This window comes from Sturnira hondurensis, unplaced genomic scaffold (genome assembly GCF_014824575.4).
Source record: "Sturnira hondurensis isolate 20B ecotype Veracruz unplaced genomic scaffold, ASM1482457v3 Scaffold0005329, whole genome shotgun sequence".
In the NCBI taxonomy this organism is placed as follows: Eukaryota; Metazoa; Chordata; class Mammalia; order Chiroptera; family Phyllostomidae; genus Sturnira; species Sturnira hondurensis.
In genome coordinates this window covers 4,655,690-4,669,973 of record NW_028077960.1, presented here as the reverse complement: position 1 = coordinate 4,669,973, position 14,284 = coordinate 4,655,690, and the positions used below count along the sequence as shown (strand labels likewise).

Here is a 14,284-nt window from a genome sequence, read left to right as displayed (position 1 = left end):
CTTTCTCTCCCTTTCTCCAAATTTAAGGCCGTTGTCTCCCTTATAGTTAGCTCATTTCAACCTTAAAATATACACATAAAATTGAATGCCCTGTCTGTGACACTGCTACTATAAACCAGTCCCTGGGAAGGGTGAAAAGGGAGTATGTGTAGATTACCAGCCATGTTTTCCTGCACTTTCCACCCACAGGTTTATCTCCTTCAGCAAAAGGAAGCACTTGGTTTCTGCATCCACTGATCCTACCGGCTCCAAATTTCCAGATCTGAGCTGCAGTACCCAGGGATTATATTACACCCAAACTCTACCCTCCAACCTCTTTTTTTTTATTTTAAATTGTAAGATACACATAAAATTTTCTGTCTTCACCATTTTAAATGTATAGTTTCATGGTTCAAAGTACACTCACATTCCTATGCAACAATCACCACCACCGATCTCAGAACTCTTCTCATCTTGCAAAACTGAAACTCTGTGCCCATTAAACAGTAACTCTCCACGCCCCTCCCTGCAGCCCTGGGCAACCACCACTCCACTTCCTGTTTGTATGGATTTGCCCACCCCAGGTACCTCACATAAGTAGAATCACATAGTATTTGTTTTTGTGTCTGGCTTATTTCACTGAGCATCCTGTCCTCAGGGTTCATCCATGTTGTAGCTTGTGTCAGAATGCCCTTCCATTTTAAGGCTGAGTAACACTGTATGTGCTCACCACATTTTGCTCACCCGCTCGTGTGGGTGGACCTTGGGTTGCTTATGTCTTTTGACTGTTGTGGGAATGCTGCTAAGAACATTTATGTACAGATAGCTGTTTGAGAGCCTGTTTTCAGTTCTTTGGGGTATACACCTAGAAGTAGTATTACTAGGTCACAAAATAGTTCTATTTTTATTTTTTTATATTTTTAATTTATTTATTTTTAGAGAGAAGGAAAGGGAAGGAGAAAGAGTGGGAGAGAAACATCAATGTGTGGTTGCCTTTCATGAGTCCACTACTGGGGACCTGGCCTGCAACCCAGGCGTGTGCCCTGACTGGGAATCGAACCGGCGACCCTTTGCTTCACAGGCCTGTGCTCAATCCACTGACCTGCACCAGCCAGGGCTGTTTTTAATTTTTTAAAGACCTGCTATATCTTTTCCACACTGGCTACATCATTTTACATTCCTACCCACAGAATATGTGTTGCAATGTCCCCACATCCTCACCAACATTTGTTGTTTTCTGTTTCTTTGACAATGGCCACCCTAACAATGTGAAGTGGTACCTGATGGTGGTTCTGGTTTGCATTTCCCTAACGCTTAGTGATGCTGAGCATCTTTTCACGTGCTGGTTTGCCATTTGTGTGTCTTCTCTGGAAAAATGTCTATTCAACCCTTTACCTATTTTTATTTTTTAAGATTTTATTTGTTTGGTGCGGGGGGGGGATGGAGAAAGAGGGAGAGAAACATCAATGTGAGCGAGAAACATTGATCAGTTGCCTCTTGTATGCTCCTTGAATGGAGGCTGAACCCGCAACCCAGGCACGTGCCCTGACCAGGAACCAGTGACCTTTCACTTTGCAGAACGATGCCAAACCAACTGAGCCACACAGGTCAGGGAGCCACACAGGTCAGGGCCCTTTACTCTTTTTAAGATTTTATTTATTTTTAGAGATGGGGGAAGGAAGGGAGAAGGAAAGGGAGAGAAACATCTATGTGTGGTTGCTTCTCACATGAGCCCTACTGAGGACCTGGCCCACAACCCAGGCATGTGCGCTGACTGGGAATTGAACCGGCGACCCTTTGGTTTACAGGACGGCACGCAATCCACTGAGCCACACAAGCCAGGGCCCTTTACCCATTTTTAAAGAGGGTTGTTGGTTGTGGTCATTGAGTTGACCTCTTCAACCTTTTTTCATGTCACTGTCCCACTTAATGAGTATTCTAATATGTAGATGGTCTCTTTCTCAAAGACATGTACACTCTTTCCTACCTTTTGTAGTTGCTGATTCCATGTGCCAGGAATGCTCGTGTTTCAGCTCCACCCATGGCTGGCTCCTCGTTCTTTAAGAACCAGCTTAAATGTCACTTCAGAGAGCCTTTCCTGACCACCTGTCTAAAGCCATCTTACTAATTTAACTCACATCACTTTTTCTTTCCTCCTGGAACTTAATCATAACCTCGTTTGTTTACATATCTCCTTGGGACTTACATTTACATGGAACACAAGTGCCAAGGAGGTGCAGAGACACTGCCTAACTGGGTCAAAGCAACAGTCTAGGGCTCTGCATAGTAGCTGGCACATAGTCTGGGCTTGATACTTACAGAATAAATGAATTCCTACTAGAGGGGCATCTAGGGAGAAAACAAGGTGACGTGTGGCCCCAGCTGGAGTTTCACCTGCCAAAGCTAGGCTTGATATCACGGAAAAGATCACAGGAACTTTCTAGTGCCCAATTCGGGGTTTTAATTCCCGAGCGCTCAGTGCCTGAGTGCTAAGGAGCACAGCACTATTAAAACCATGGCATTGCTTTAGAGTCTCCCTGGAGAAATGGGGAGTCCTCCTCCGTGTCCCCGCAACAGAGACAGACTGTGGTGGTCCACTGTGGCCACCCTTACCCTTTGCCATGTGCCTGATGTGTGAGTTAGCTCAGCTAAAGTCCTGTGAGGTCTGCAGAGTACTCGGGATTCTAGGAACCACCGGGGCTTTTTTCCCTCTCCCTGGTGTCAGGTACATCAGCGAGAGTTCCTTTAGCGAGCAGTCAGAAGATAAAGATGAACTTTCCATATTACAGGACACTAGCAAAATCAGAATTTTTTTATTTAAAACTATTTTCCAAGGCTAATGCCATAGTGAAACAACCCAAGAATAGTTGAACCAGCCTCTCAGGGAATTAGAGGAACACCAACCAATGCAAGCGGGTCTGGATAAATACACACGAGTTACACATGAGCACAAGAGAAGGTACTCTGGCCCCAGAGAACCAGGCTGGGGGACGAGAGGGCGAAACAGAGAAAGGACCCTCCAGAGGGGCAGGCACACCCATACCACTCAGAGCCCTGCACCTTAGAGGGCCTCCAAAGCTGTCTGCCCTACAGCATGCCTCTTGCCCTTTCTGAGCCCGGGGCATGGCCGTGTTCATCAGCATCACAGCCACCTATGACTTGGCACCTCCCAAGGCCTCTGGGTCAACTTAGCAAGGCTCAGAGAATGGGTCTGCTCTCCCCATTTTCCAGCAAGGACCAGGGAGGGGAGACTCTAGGGAACGTAGTATTATGTCCCCCAAAACAGGAGAAAAAGAGTGATGAAGGGGCTGGTTTCCCGAAAAGGATGAGTCTCCATCCAGCGTGGCACCGTAGGGAAACAGAACAGTGAGTTTCACCTGAGACACACAGATTGGATGCAAGCAACCCACAGGGTCAGGCTCAAACTTAATCCGAGACCCCAGACCCCAGAGGCCTGCAGATGGAGCTCAGCGAGTCGTACTGTCAGTCCCTCCAGTCCTCATTGGGGTTTGTCATACACAGGACAGATGGTCATGGCACGGTAGAAAATAATTTCCACTTGGACTTCCTCCCAGTGAACCTCTCAGGTGTCTGAAAGTGGGAAACAGTGGTCACTTCTGACACCACGCCCCTCGCCACCAGTGACTTTCCCTGACCCTGCTGGCCTCACCACAGCCCTTACAGAACTTCCCGAGTCCCAGTGGTAGCGTGTGGGACCCCTAGGGAGAGCAGGCCAGAGTTCTGAGGCACAGAGCAGCTTTTCAGACTAGAAGAGACCTTGACAGAGACGGAGGAACCTCTAAATCAGAGCCACACCTGTTTACACTTTCCATCCCCCTCCCTCTCTTGTTCCCAAAGGTATCAGACTGACTTGCCTTGGTCCCTGCACTGTACCAGAACCACTTTGGACACCTCCACCTTCTGCATGGAGAACAGAGGCTATAGAGTGGCTACAGGGAATGTAGGCATCACGCCCGGGCCCCAGCCATGCCTCCCCAACAGGCTGCTCTTGGCCACGCCAAAGATGTAGCCAGGCAGGCAGAGAGAACCAAGCAATACCTCGGCTCAAAGCCACCACCCTTGTCATGCCTACTCTCCACCTGCGGCACTTTGGAATGTGTGTGCACACCGGGGGGAGATCTGGTGCCGGTCTGCGATCAAAGGCCCTGCCCCACCGTCCCACAAGGAAGCGGCAGCTAAAGAATGGAGTGCCAGACCTCTGGTCTCCTTCCCAGCCCCGGCCACTGCCCCTGCCCCAGCAGTGTCCTCCAAGGGTTAGCCAGCCTCCTCACGTGGAGCCTCAGCACACTTTCTTTTAAAATGTCAAACAAGGACATGCTTATTGACTTTAGTGTGAGGGGAAGGGAGGAGGAGGAGAGAAGGGGGGGTGTGTTGATGTGAGAGAGAAACATCAATCAGTTGCCTCCCACATGTGCCCTAACTAGGGACTGAACCTGCCCTGACCGGGAATAGAACTCGCAACCTTTTGGTTTCCGAGATGATGCTCCAACCAACTGGGCAAATATTCCTTTCTTGATGGAATCCTGGCCACAGACCTTTCCCTCTCCCCTTTCATAATTTGCCCCCACCTCCCTCCAGTCTGCCCTAGGCCTGGTGGGTAGGTGCCTGGACCCCTGCAGAGAAGTCCTGTGGGCCAAAGAGCAGGGACCCTCTCTGTATGTGGGGAGAGAACAGAGCCCACACTCGTGGTTTGGGTACTAGCCTCTGTCCCAGCACTGGACTGAGCCATGTGACAAAGAGCTGCCTCTCGCATGTCAGAACATGGCCTCTGTCCCTTGGTGTGGCCCCTGGTGCCCTCCTGTGTGCCAGAACTGTTTCTGACGAACAAGGTAACTTTTTTTTTTTTTTTGCACTGAACTGGTTGCTGAAGCTTAGTGCATAGGATTCCTCAGCTGGTTCTTAAAATCTGGCTTTTGTCTGAGTTCAAAACAGTAGGAGCTTTTTCAAACAGATACTTCAGTTCACTCATTAAAGGAAGCAGAGAGTCAGGGGAAGAGGAGAGATTTGGGGCTGTTTTCCTTCACAGTCAGTCTCAGCAAAACAGCAGCGTCCTGGGCCCAAGGGGGCCGCTGATGGACCCTTAGCCTCCAGGGCATTCTTCCGGGCGGAGTGAGGACAGAGGCCGAGAGGCTGTCACCTACACACAGGAGAGATGCCCAGATCAGAGCAAGGGCCTGGACGGTAGAAAGGCCAAGGAAGCCTCCCCTGCTGCCCTCGGAAAGTGGGTCGGGTGGGGTCTGCGCACCCGGCACGCCCTGCCCAACCTTGCTTGGGGCCATCCGGCCAGCATGTCGAGGGCAGGGCCAGCCCAGTGAGAGTCACGAGCAGCCCAACTGTAGGTTTTGGTCCCTGCCCTTAGCCCTGAATCCCAGAGGCACTGGGAAGAGAAAGGGGCGTCACCTGTGCCCAGGGACTGGGCCGTCCCAGTTCAGGGAGCACAGCTGCTGTTCCAGCCGGGAGATGCGAAATGCCAGATAGGATGAGGACAGGACCAAGCAGCAGATCCTGGAGGGAAAGGGACGGGGGCTGAGTCTCTCTTCTAGAAGAGGGGCGTCTTTAGAGGCTCACCAAAAGTAGGAGGGGGACTGAGCTACTCTGGCAACTGGAAGAATTACAGAACCCTTGGCCCCGCAGCCGCAGTCCAGCCTGCGACCACATGGGCAGGCTGAGGCTCGTGTCCCTGGAGGTGTCCTCAAGGCCCAGCAGGAGTTCGGGTTCTTCAGCTGTTCCTGCCTTCCCTCTAACCAGCCAGCTTGGGTACCTTCCCGGCACCTCCTCTGGGAGAGGAAAATCACCCTCTAAGGGGGTAGGCCCCAGCCAGCTGAGCCAGGGGAAGGCGATGAGACTAGAGGAGAGGAAGCCAGGGCCTGCTGTTCATGACACAGCCCACCCAGCCCCCTGCCCGCTGGTCCTTAGGCAGTCACAGACAAGTCCGGGGTGCCAGAAACCGCCCTCACGGTGGCTTTCCCCTAGTCTGTCTGATGCCAGCCCTCCCCAGTTCTGTACCACTTGTCCTTTTCCCAACAGTTCCATACCCTGCCCTCCGCCTTGTGCCTAGCCCTAACCCTAAATTACAGGGTTATAAAAATAAAAACTAGATACTCTGTCTCACCACAGAAGGGCCTGCCAGGTGACCTCCAGACACCACCCAGGAGCTTCCGGTTGACTCAGAATGTTCCCCTGGCTCTTGATACCTGTTTGGAACGGGGGCCCACATACCAGGGCGCCCGTTCCAAACACCCAGACAGCCGAGTGGGTCTACCTGCCCCCCGAATACAGTCACCTACAACACGAAGAAGACCTTGAGGAGCCGGTAATTCCAGAGCCTCAGTTCCTCGTTGCTCCTGGGCTCCTCCTCCAGTGCCTCCTGTGCACAGACGGCATTTTCTGCAGTGAGAGAGCAGTTAGTCACCTTCCTGGGACAGGCGGGGCCCCAGCTCAGCATGGGCATGCCCACATTCTGCCATTCTCTGAAGCGGCTGGGATTCTCGGCTTGCCCTATGGACTTGGAGGAAGAAAGAAACAGCTCTCAGAAGCGCTGCTGGCTGCGATGATCCCTTTTCACAGAAGCAAGAAGAGGAGAAGCCTGGTGTTTGCTGCCGCTGCCGTGGACAAGCCCCCTGAACTCACCAGACCGCGGGGGGTTCCTGGAGGGGAACAGGCTGTCCCGGGAGTCCGTGGGTGCCCGTGGGACACAGGGGATGCTGTCTGGGAGGGACAGGGACCTCGAGGCAGGGCACACTTTCCTCCACTTCATCTCAGGGATGAGGACTTCCTGCAGGGAAAGCAGGAGAAGCTGTCCCATCAGGGTCCTTGGGATCTGACTTGCCCTGAGGGGCCCATACTAGCTTTATCAACGCGTTCGTCACATATTGCCACCACAGATGCCCAGCACAGCGTGGGAGCAGGTACCCGGGAGGAGGACCACTGCCGGGGCAACCGCAGTCTCCTTTCTGCTCCCTTGCTGTGACCAGCTGCTCTTCCAGGGAACAACGTCTTTGCGCACCGCTAGAGTAGAGACACGGCGGGATCCAAGACATGAGACCACCTGAGTACGCGCTCAGGCAAGTGGAGTCGAAGAAGGCTCGGCACAACCTGTCCCAGGCGGGATGAGTCGCGACTCCTCATCTGGGCTCTCAGCCTGAGCACGCCACTGATCTTGGCAGTGGGCACTTAAGGTCCCCGTCCACAAAAATGGGAACATCACCTTCTATCTCCCTACGTGGCACTGTGCGCACTGCATGCTTGGCTGACTGCTTGGTAGTTATTGCAGGAGGCTTCAAACACCGTGGGGCCACTTCCACCTCCCATCCCTACTCTCAAAACTCAGCTCCGCCTCCCCAGAACCCCAGCGGACAGAGCAAACTGCTGGGGTCTCAGCAGGTCTAAAATGAGTCTCGGTTCTGCAGTAACAGCCTTCGAAGTTCTCCAGGGATATCTCTGTCCTCTAAAAGGCCCTCCTGACTTCACGAAAAGAAAAAGGATGGGCCACTGGTTCTGCCCCTGTAAAGGTGTGGGATCCGATCCGGACTGTTCTGAGGGCTAGGAATCTGTTCTGCTCACAAAGCCAGTGGATCTGCCCAGGACCTGTGGCTCTGCATGGTGTGGGTGCGGTGGGTCTAGGAGACCCCTGACACAGCATGGCTGCTGGCTCTTGAGCTCGGTGCCTCAGTTGTGCATTGCGGCCCCTCCCTGCCTGGAAGGTCTGAGCCTCGGAGCCATAGGCAATCCCAAGCCGGCAGTGGTTGCTCCCAGCCTCGGCTCTCACCAGGGACTCGCACTCAGGTTCCTCTGGAAATTCTCTTACACTCAGACTGTTCTTGCTGGAAGGCTGAGGAGGAAAGAGAATAGGGGTGACTTGTTCATCTGGAACAGCCACAGTCAGGCATGGGGAGGCATTGGCATGCCTTAAGAGAACTCTACCTGCATTTGGGATCAGATGGAGCCTAGCTCCCAGCATCTGCAGGGGTGCCCGATTTACTGCTGGAGCAGAGGGGCAAGTTCAAGGTCACTACTCTCCAGAGCCACTGCCACCCCTCCCGCTTCCTCACCTTAGGCCAGAGGGAGCTACAGGCATCCAGGGAAGCAGCGGAAGCAGCCCATGCTGCCATCTGCTTGTACACTGAGGAAGCCCAGGGGAGGGCGTATACGTGGGGATACACCGAGTCCCGCTGGCCTCAAAGAGACGTGCTCACAAATACACATAGTCCAAGGATGGCCTCTGATACAGAGGCTGAGCCCGTTACTCCCCTCTCCATGCCCCTGTTCCCTGGGCTGAAGAAATGGGCCGATCTCCCCAACGGCCTTGTTCCCAAGACCTCAGCCCAGGCCTGAGTGGCCCCCCTGCCTCACTCCTGCTCCAGAGCTCCATACCTGTAGGTGAGTGCAGACCCTCCTCAGCATGTCATACACGCTGTCCCGGGAGAGCAGTGACACAAAAACATACTGGAACAAGAAAAGGAAACAGAGGGGTGGGGTGAGTAGAGACTTGGGAGTGTGCGGTGGGGGTGGGAGGCCGGCGGGACTGTGGCTCGGGGTCTCATGGACCTTCTGGCTCGTGTTGGTGGTGATGGCCAGACCGTTGGGCAGGAGCCGTGCCATCTTGTGTTTTTTGATCATTTGCACAGACACCACGGGAATGACCACCTGCGAGGGGAGAAACACACGGCTCTCGGGACCCATTCCCAAGGACAGGGTCCCTCTGCTTCTGTCACAGGGCCCCAGCCCCAGCTGGCAGTGAGCCAAGCACGGGGACCAAGGAGGAGCCTGGCCCCGTGTGGCAGAGGGTGCCCGGAGCTTCCCCTCCCCCTGCAGGCGTTCCTTCAAGGTATCCCCCACTGTGCCCAGCCCTGGCAGCACGTCATTCCAGGCGTTCGCCCTCTTATTCAAGAGGCCAAGGATGGCGGCTGTGTTGAACCTGTGCCCTAGAGATGGACTTCCCTGAGCTACTTCCTGACCACAGTTATGGCTCCCCCCAAGTATGACATCCCACTCTGATTCTGTGGGCATTTCCGAGGCAGAACAATTGGGCTGAGAACTGTTCAGGCTGACTCAGGCCAGATGTGGAGTCTCGCTTTGGGGCCCCTGTTTTGGAAGGGGCAGCACCGCTCATCCAACCAGCAAGCGGCGAGACAGACGTGAGACCAGGTGTGCCCGCGGGGTGGGGGCTGTCTTCCCTGGGCTGGGGCTGGACCCCCCTGGACTACAGCAGCCCTTGCCACTCTTTACTACCTTGATATCCTTGCCAAAGAGGCTGGCATGGAAGCAGAGCCAGTTGGGGGAGATATAGAGCCGGCCCTGGAGAAGGAGGTCCCTCTGGAGAGCGCAGGAGCACACTGGGAAGTCACAGGAGAGAAGGCTGCCATGAGGGGAGTCCGTCAGGAAGCCGCAGGGGCCCAGTCCTCACACTCGAGAGTCCAGAATCCAGCCTCAGGAATGGTCTTCTCAGACCCCGACTTCCCAAACAACCTGTCCCCAGCACCCCAGGAGTCCTGACTGCCCCCACCCCTTGCCAGCAGACTGCTAGAGGTTTCCTCTCGCTCCACCCACACCCCAGAGGGCCTGGGCAGGGTTCTGCCCTGGTGCCCCGAGCCTGGAGTCTCACTCCCTCAAGAAGAATCCCTTGCCCGGCCTGCTCTGCCTGCAGAGAGGGCTCCCACAGGCTCGGGGAGAGGCCTGGGCAGGAAAGAATAGTCACTGATAAGAGCAGAACAGATAGAAGATTTGGAAGCCCTGACATTTCCTCAAGAAAACTTTCATAAATTCAACTTCATATCCCAAACCAACCTAGTCTTCTCACACTGTTGAAGAAAAACAGACCAACCACATCCAAAGGGCAGCCAGTTCCCATTTCTAAATTGTGAGGCCAGTACCTGGGCCTCGGGCACTGCAGGTGCCTGCCCGGGGAATGCAGGCACCTTTGAGACAGCTCACCTTTGAGAACCACTTCCTCCAAGGGGATGTCCTTGAACAGCTTGTGGTACTGCTGGTTGTATTTATTCAGCAGTGTCTGCAAACACACGGGCTGGGGCTGAGAAGTCATGGGAGATCACACATCAAAGGGGCCCTGCTCCAGCCAACCAGGTCATGCCACAGGCCCCCCGGGGACTGAGCATGGAAGAGGCCGGTAAGTAGCCGGCGGGTGCAGAGGGCTGAGTTCCGAGCACAGCTTGTCCCCTGGTCACGCTGGGCCCTGACAGGCAGCCTATGCCTGGAAGGGAAATGCACCACTCCCACCCAGGAGGGGACACTGTTCAGGTGCACTGGTGGCCAGGGAGCCAGCAGTCACTGAATTCAGATGCTCCAGGGCCCCTCTCTTGCTGGGCAGCAAGAAGTCAGCCTTCACGCACTTACCCCTTCTCGACTACACTTCTTTATCTCTTCACTCTTCAGGCCTTCTGGCCAGTGCAGACTGCAAAGGAGATATTCCATTCCAGCGGCGAGGAACCCTCAAGCCCTATCCATGCATCCTCAGTGCCAGTTCTGCGCTGGCTTCAAGCCAGAAGCTTAGGGCAGAGATTGGAGGAGGGCCCTTCTCTAGGGGCTACAGCACAGTGATAAGCACAGCAGCCAAGTAAGGCGACCCTGGGGGAAGGACACTCCTGTTTGGGGCCACACAAAAGAGTCCCAATGACCCCTCCTCCAGACCACTGTGAGCAGTGCCCTGCCGCCCCCCCCCCCCAGGAGATTTGCTCGGCCTGAGCTTAGATCTCCCAGAGGTGCTTAGGAGCCATCCACCCCTGGGCGTCAAAAACCCTCTCCTATTTCTCTGGCTGAGGGGGAGGCAGAGGAACAGACTCACAAATAAAGGAGTAGGAGGCACAGGGAGGGAAGAGAACCAGTCTGGGGAGTGGGCGAGATGATGATGTCAGACTCACAGCTCCGGGGCCTGACCACGGGCCATGATCCCAGCTAGGCTGCCCTCCCACCAGCCTCTTCCTGGTGGCTCTGCAGCGAGATGTTTGGCAGACTCACCTGACCTCACAGAGGCTACCAAGGTTGGGGGAGAATGGGGAGGTGCTGAAACGCAAACCTTTGTCCTAGCCAAGTTGGCCTGAGGACAGGTGGGCAGGGGAGGAGGCTGGTAACCTGAGAAGCCGGGACTCTGCTAGGTCCCAGTGCACTGGGTCAGGCCTGGGAGTGGGAGGAAGAGGCCCTGGGCAACCTAGGCTCCACCTAACATTCTCACTCAGCCTTACGGTCCCATCTCCAACAAGTCACCTCCAGAGGGCTTCCTACCCCCAGCCTACATGCCTATCTACATGACTTAGCAGGACCTCACCTGGAGTCCTGGGGTGTCTGAACCCTGTCCAGTTTCTCTGTGCAGAACACGGGGCTCTTCAGAGAAGTCGTCTTCCCATGCATCTGTTGGTTGCTAAGAAGAAACAGGCCCACGTTGGGAAGGGGGGCTTCATGGGAACACCTTTCCCCACAAGCTCCACCATACCCAGGGCAGCTGCCTCTGCTTGCTGCCCCACACTGGCCCTGCTATTCGGGGCGAGGCCGTGAAGACACTGCAGCCCTCAGGTCGCCGCTCAGACGGGTGTTCTGGATCGGCCAACAGAGGAGGGAGTCTCACTAGTCGTCTTTCCTAGAAGTCTGAGTTCAGTTTATCAGTTGGCCAGAAGAAAATCAGTCCACCGCATGTGGATGCCAGGCAGAATTAGGCCTCTGGTCCCACCCTTTAGACTGCACACTGGCGGGGAGGACTCTGAGACGCACTCAAGGCTGAAAGCCAGTTCTGAGCTTTACCGTGAACCGTCAGTTTCTGGGAAAGGGCTCTGGACACAGAAGGCCTCTTCAAAGCTGAGGAACTGAGGCGGCCTAGGGTGTGGGAGTGGATTCCGGAGAGCCCACAGGTAGATGTGGGCCAGGAGGGGAGGAGCTGCCCCACACTGGCTCCACACTCCCACAGTGGAGTCAGCCCTGGCCGCCTTTGGACAGTCAGGGTGGTGCAGCCTGAGAGCCAGTCTGTCTCAACAATGTCCCAGACTGAAGGCCCTGGAAGGAGGAGACACCCCTCCCTGGGAAGTGGGAGCCCCTCAATTGCCTTTGGGTTCATGCCTCCACTAAATGGCTCCAAATAATAGGGTTCCCCACTTTCTGCCCCTCCAGGAAGACAGGCTGGAAATAACAAAGCCTGAGCAGTCAAATTGGGCCCAGGGCTGATGGGAAGAGAGAGTGGCCAACACGCAGAGCAGAGGCAGGACAGTGCGGTGGCAGGAATAGGTAACAGGCCCTGTGCAGTGGTCTCTCCCAAGTGAGGAGCTGGAACCTGGAGCCTGCCAATCACAGCGCTCAGTTGCTCAGTCTGTGACTCAGGCAAGTCCAAGTTCTGTCCTTCTAGAACAGAGCTACAGACTCAGCAGAGATCTGCCAGGACTCTCAGAGATTATTTAGTCTGATTCCCGCCCCCCCACCCCCACCCCCACCCCCGCCACCAGACCCTTGTACAGATTAGGAAACTGAGACCAAGCAGGGCACAGGCTGTACACATATCACAACCCAGTGACCTCACCTGCAAAATCGGCCCAGCCACAGCTCTGTGACCTGCTGGCCTCCGCCTCAGCCCGACGGAGGGTTTTGATATACACATCAACATGTATTTCTTAAATCTTGCAAAGTGACAGATTGTAGTGATTTGACACTTTGACTCCCAAAGTTAACTTCAGAATTTATTTTGTTCCATCATTTCACATTTCACAGAGGCTTTTTTCCCCCTTGATTTAATTTTTTTTTTCTTTTATTGATTCTAGAGAGAGGGGAGGGCAGGAGAAAAAGAGGGAGAGAAGCATCAGTGTGAGAGACCCATAACCCTGGCATGCGCCCAGAATCAAACCCGCGACCTTCTGGTTTGCAGGATGATACCCAACTAAGGGTGCCACACCAGCCAGGGCCCCCCCTTGGTTTTTAATGCTAATTATAGAAAATATATAAATATCAGGATTAAAATCACCCCTAAGAAAAATATCCCCCCAAATCACCCAGATACATTTATGCATACATGTATAATTTATGTGAGTGGGATTCCATATCATATAATTTGTATGTCCTGTTTTTCTTTCTTAATATAAGATCATGAGAAATTCTCCATATCACTGTCACTGTTCGAAGATAAGAGTCTCGGAAGTGAAAAGAGCAGACCGAGAGTGAACACTTCTCAGGCTCGCTAGACCCACTTCCAAAATGCTTTCCAGCCGCTTTACCCGTTGATGGGGACTTAGCACTGACTCCGGGTGCCCGCGGCCGTACGTCCAAGCTCTACACTGGGTACCGTCTCTTTCTCACCTTTGGCAAATTTCATAGGTGAGAATGTCTTGTTTGTATTTCCATTTGCACTTACTGGTAGGTTGAACATTTTTCCCCAAATATTTATTAACCACTGAAATGTGAATTGTCTGCAAAGGATCTTCCTATTTTTCTTACTGATTTGTACAAACTCTGTACGGAGAACATTAATCCTTGGCTTATCATTTTTGCAACTATTTCCCCCCGTTAGTCATTTGCCTTTTAGTTTTGTCTGGTATTGTTGCTATACTTGTGTTTAATTTTTGTGTGGTAGACTCTATCCGTCCCATCTCTCTGTCCCTTACTTGGTTTGAGTGCTGTGACAAGAGTGGCCCCTAAGGTGGCACACGTCCAGGTCAAACCCTGAGCCCTCAGAGAGTATCAGCTGGGCAGCCCATGGCCCCACCGGGCCACCAGGGACGAGGAGGGCATGGGCTTCACTCTAAGGAACAAGCTCCTGAGCCTGAAGACCAGGGGATAAAACAGGACCCCGAGGAGAAGGAGGTGGAGCTTGGCTCGTGGTTTCAGAGGCAGGAAGACTGTCCCTCAGGCACTGGAGAGTGTGACTGGAGCTGGAGGGGCTGCCGGAACTCAGAGGACCTGAAGATGGTTGAGTGAAAGAGTTACATATGGGAGGGCTCTGAGAGAAAAGGAAGCTGAGCCTTACCCACGGGGTAGGACTATGACCTTGCATAATCTAACTGTGCATGGATAATCATGCCCTTGCATGGATGCATCCTAAACCGCTCACCTTTGGGTTTAAATGTGACTTTCTCAGGGAGGAGAGGTTTCCCTCAGCCATCCGAAGCCCAGGGCAGAGGCCCAGCTGGGGCCCTCCCGACATCCAGATCACACCCGTCCTGCTATTGGTGTGCTCCCACTGTTCTTCTCCAGGGCTCTGGACTTGAGGGACTCTGCCTGCTCCACACTGACCCCCTGAGCCTGAACCCCAGGGTACAGGCAGGCACTTGTTGGAGGAATGGCTGGGAGAAGACTG

At 53.9% G+C, this 14,284-nt stretch overlaps 1 protein-coding gene across 10 annotated transcripts in view; it reads right to left on the bottom strand.

Annotated features, from left to right (window-relative positions):
* Window positions 1-4,569: 4,569 nt before the first annotated feature.
* GRAMD2A (GRAM domain containing 2A) overlaps window positions 4,570-14,284 on the bottom strand; it is a 35,799-nt gene continuing 26,084 nt past the window's right edge. For 2 of the 10 annotated variants that reach the window (XM_037047128.1, XM_037047129.1), the window contains 11 exons: window positions 11,282-11,374; window positions 10,354-10,411; window positions 9,934-10,009; window positions 9,232-9,335; window positions 8,548-8,646; window positions 8,374-8,445; window positions 7,769-7,831; window positions 6,631-6,775; window positions 6,302-6,387; window positions 5,401-5,505; window positions 4,570-5,137 (listed from right to left, as the gene is read on the bottom strand). In XM_037047128.1, the coding sequence (XP_036903023.1) occupies window positions 5,081-5,137; window positions 5,401-5,505; window positions 6,302-6,387; window positions 6,631-6,775; window positions 7,769-7,831; window positions 8,374-8,445; window positions 8,548-8,646; window positions 9,232-9,335; window positions 9,934-10,009; window positions 10,354-10,411; window positions 11,282-11,364 (948 nt within the window). In that variant the 5' untranslated portion in view covers window positions 11,365-11,374 and the 3' untranslated portion in view covers window positions 4,570-5,080. The other 8 variants (XM_037047130.1, XM_037047127.1, XM_037047135.1 and 5 more) reach the window with 8 other exon arrangements.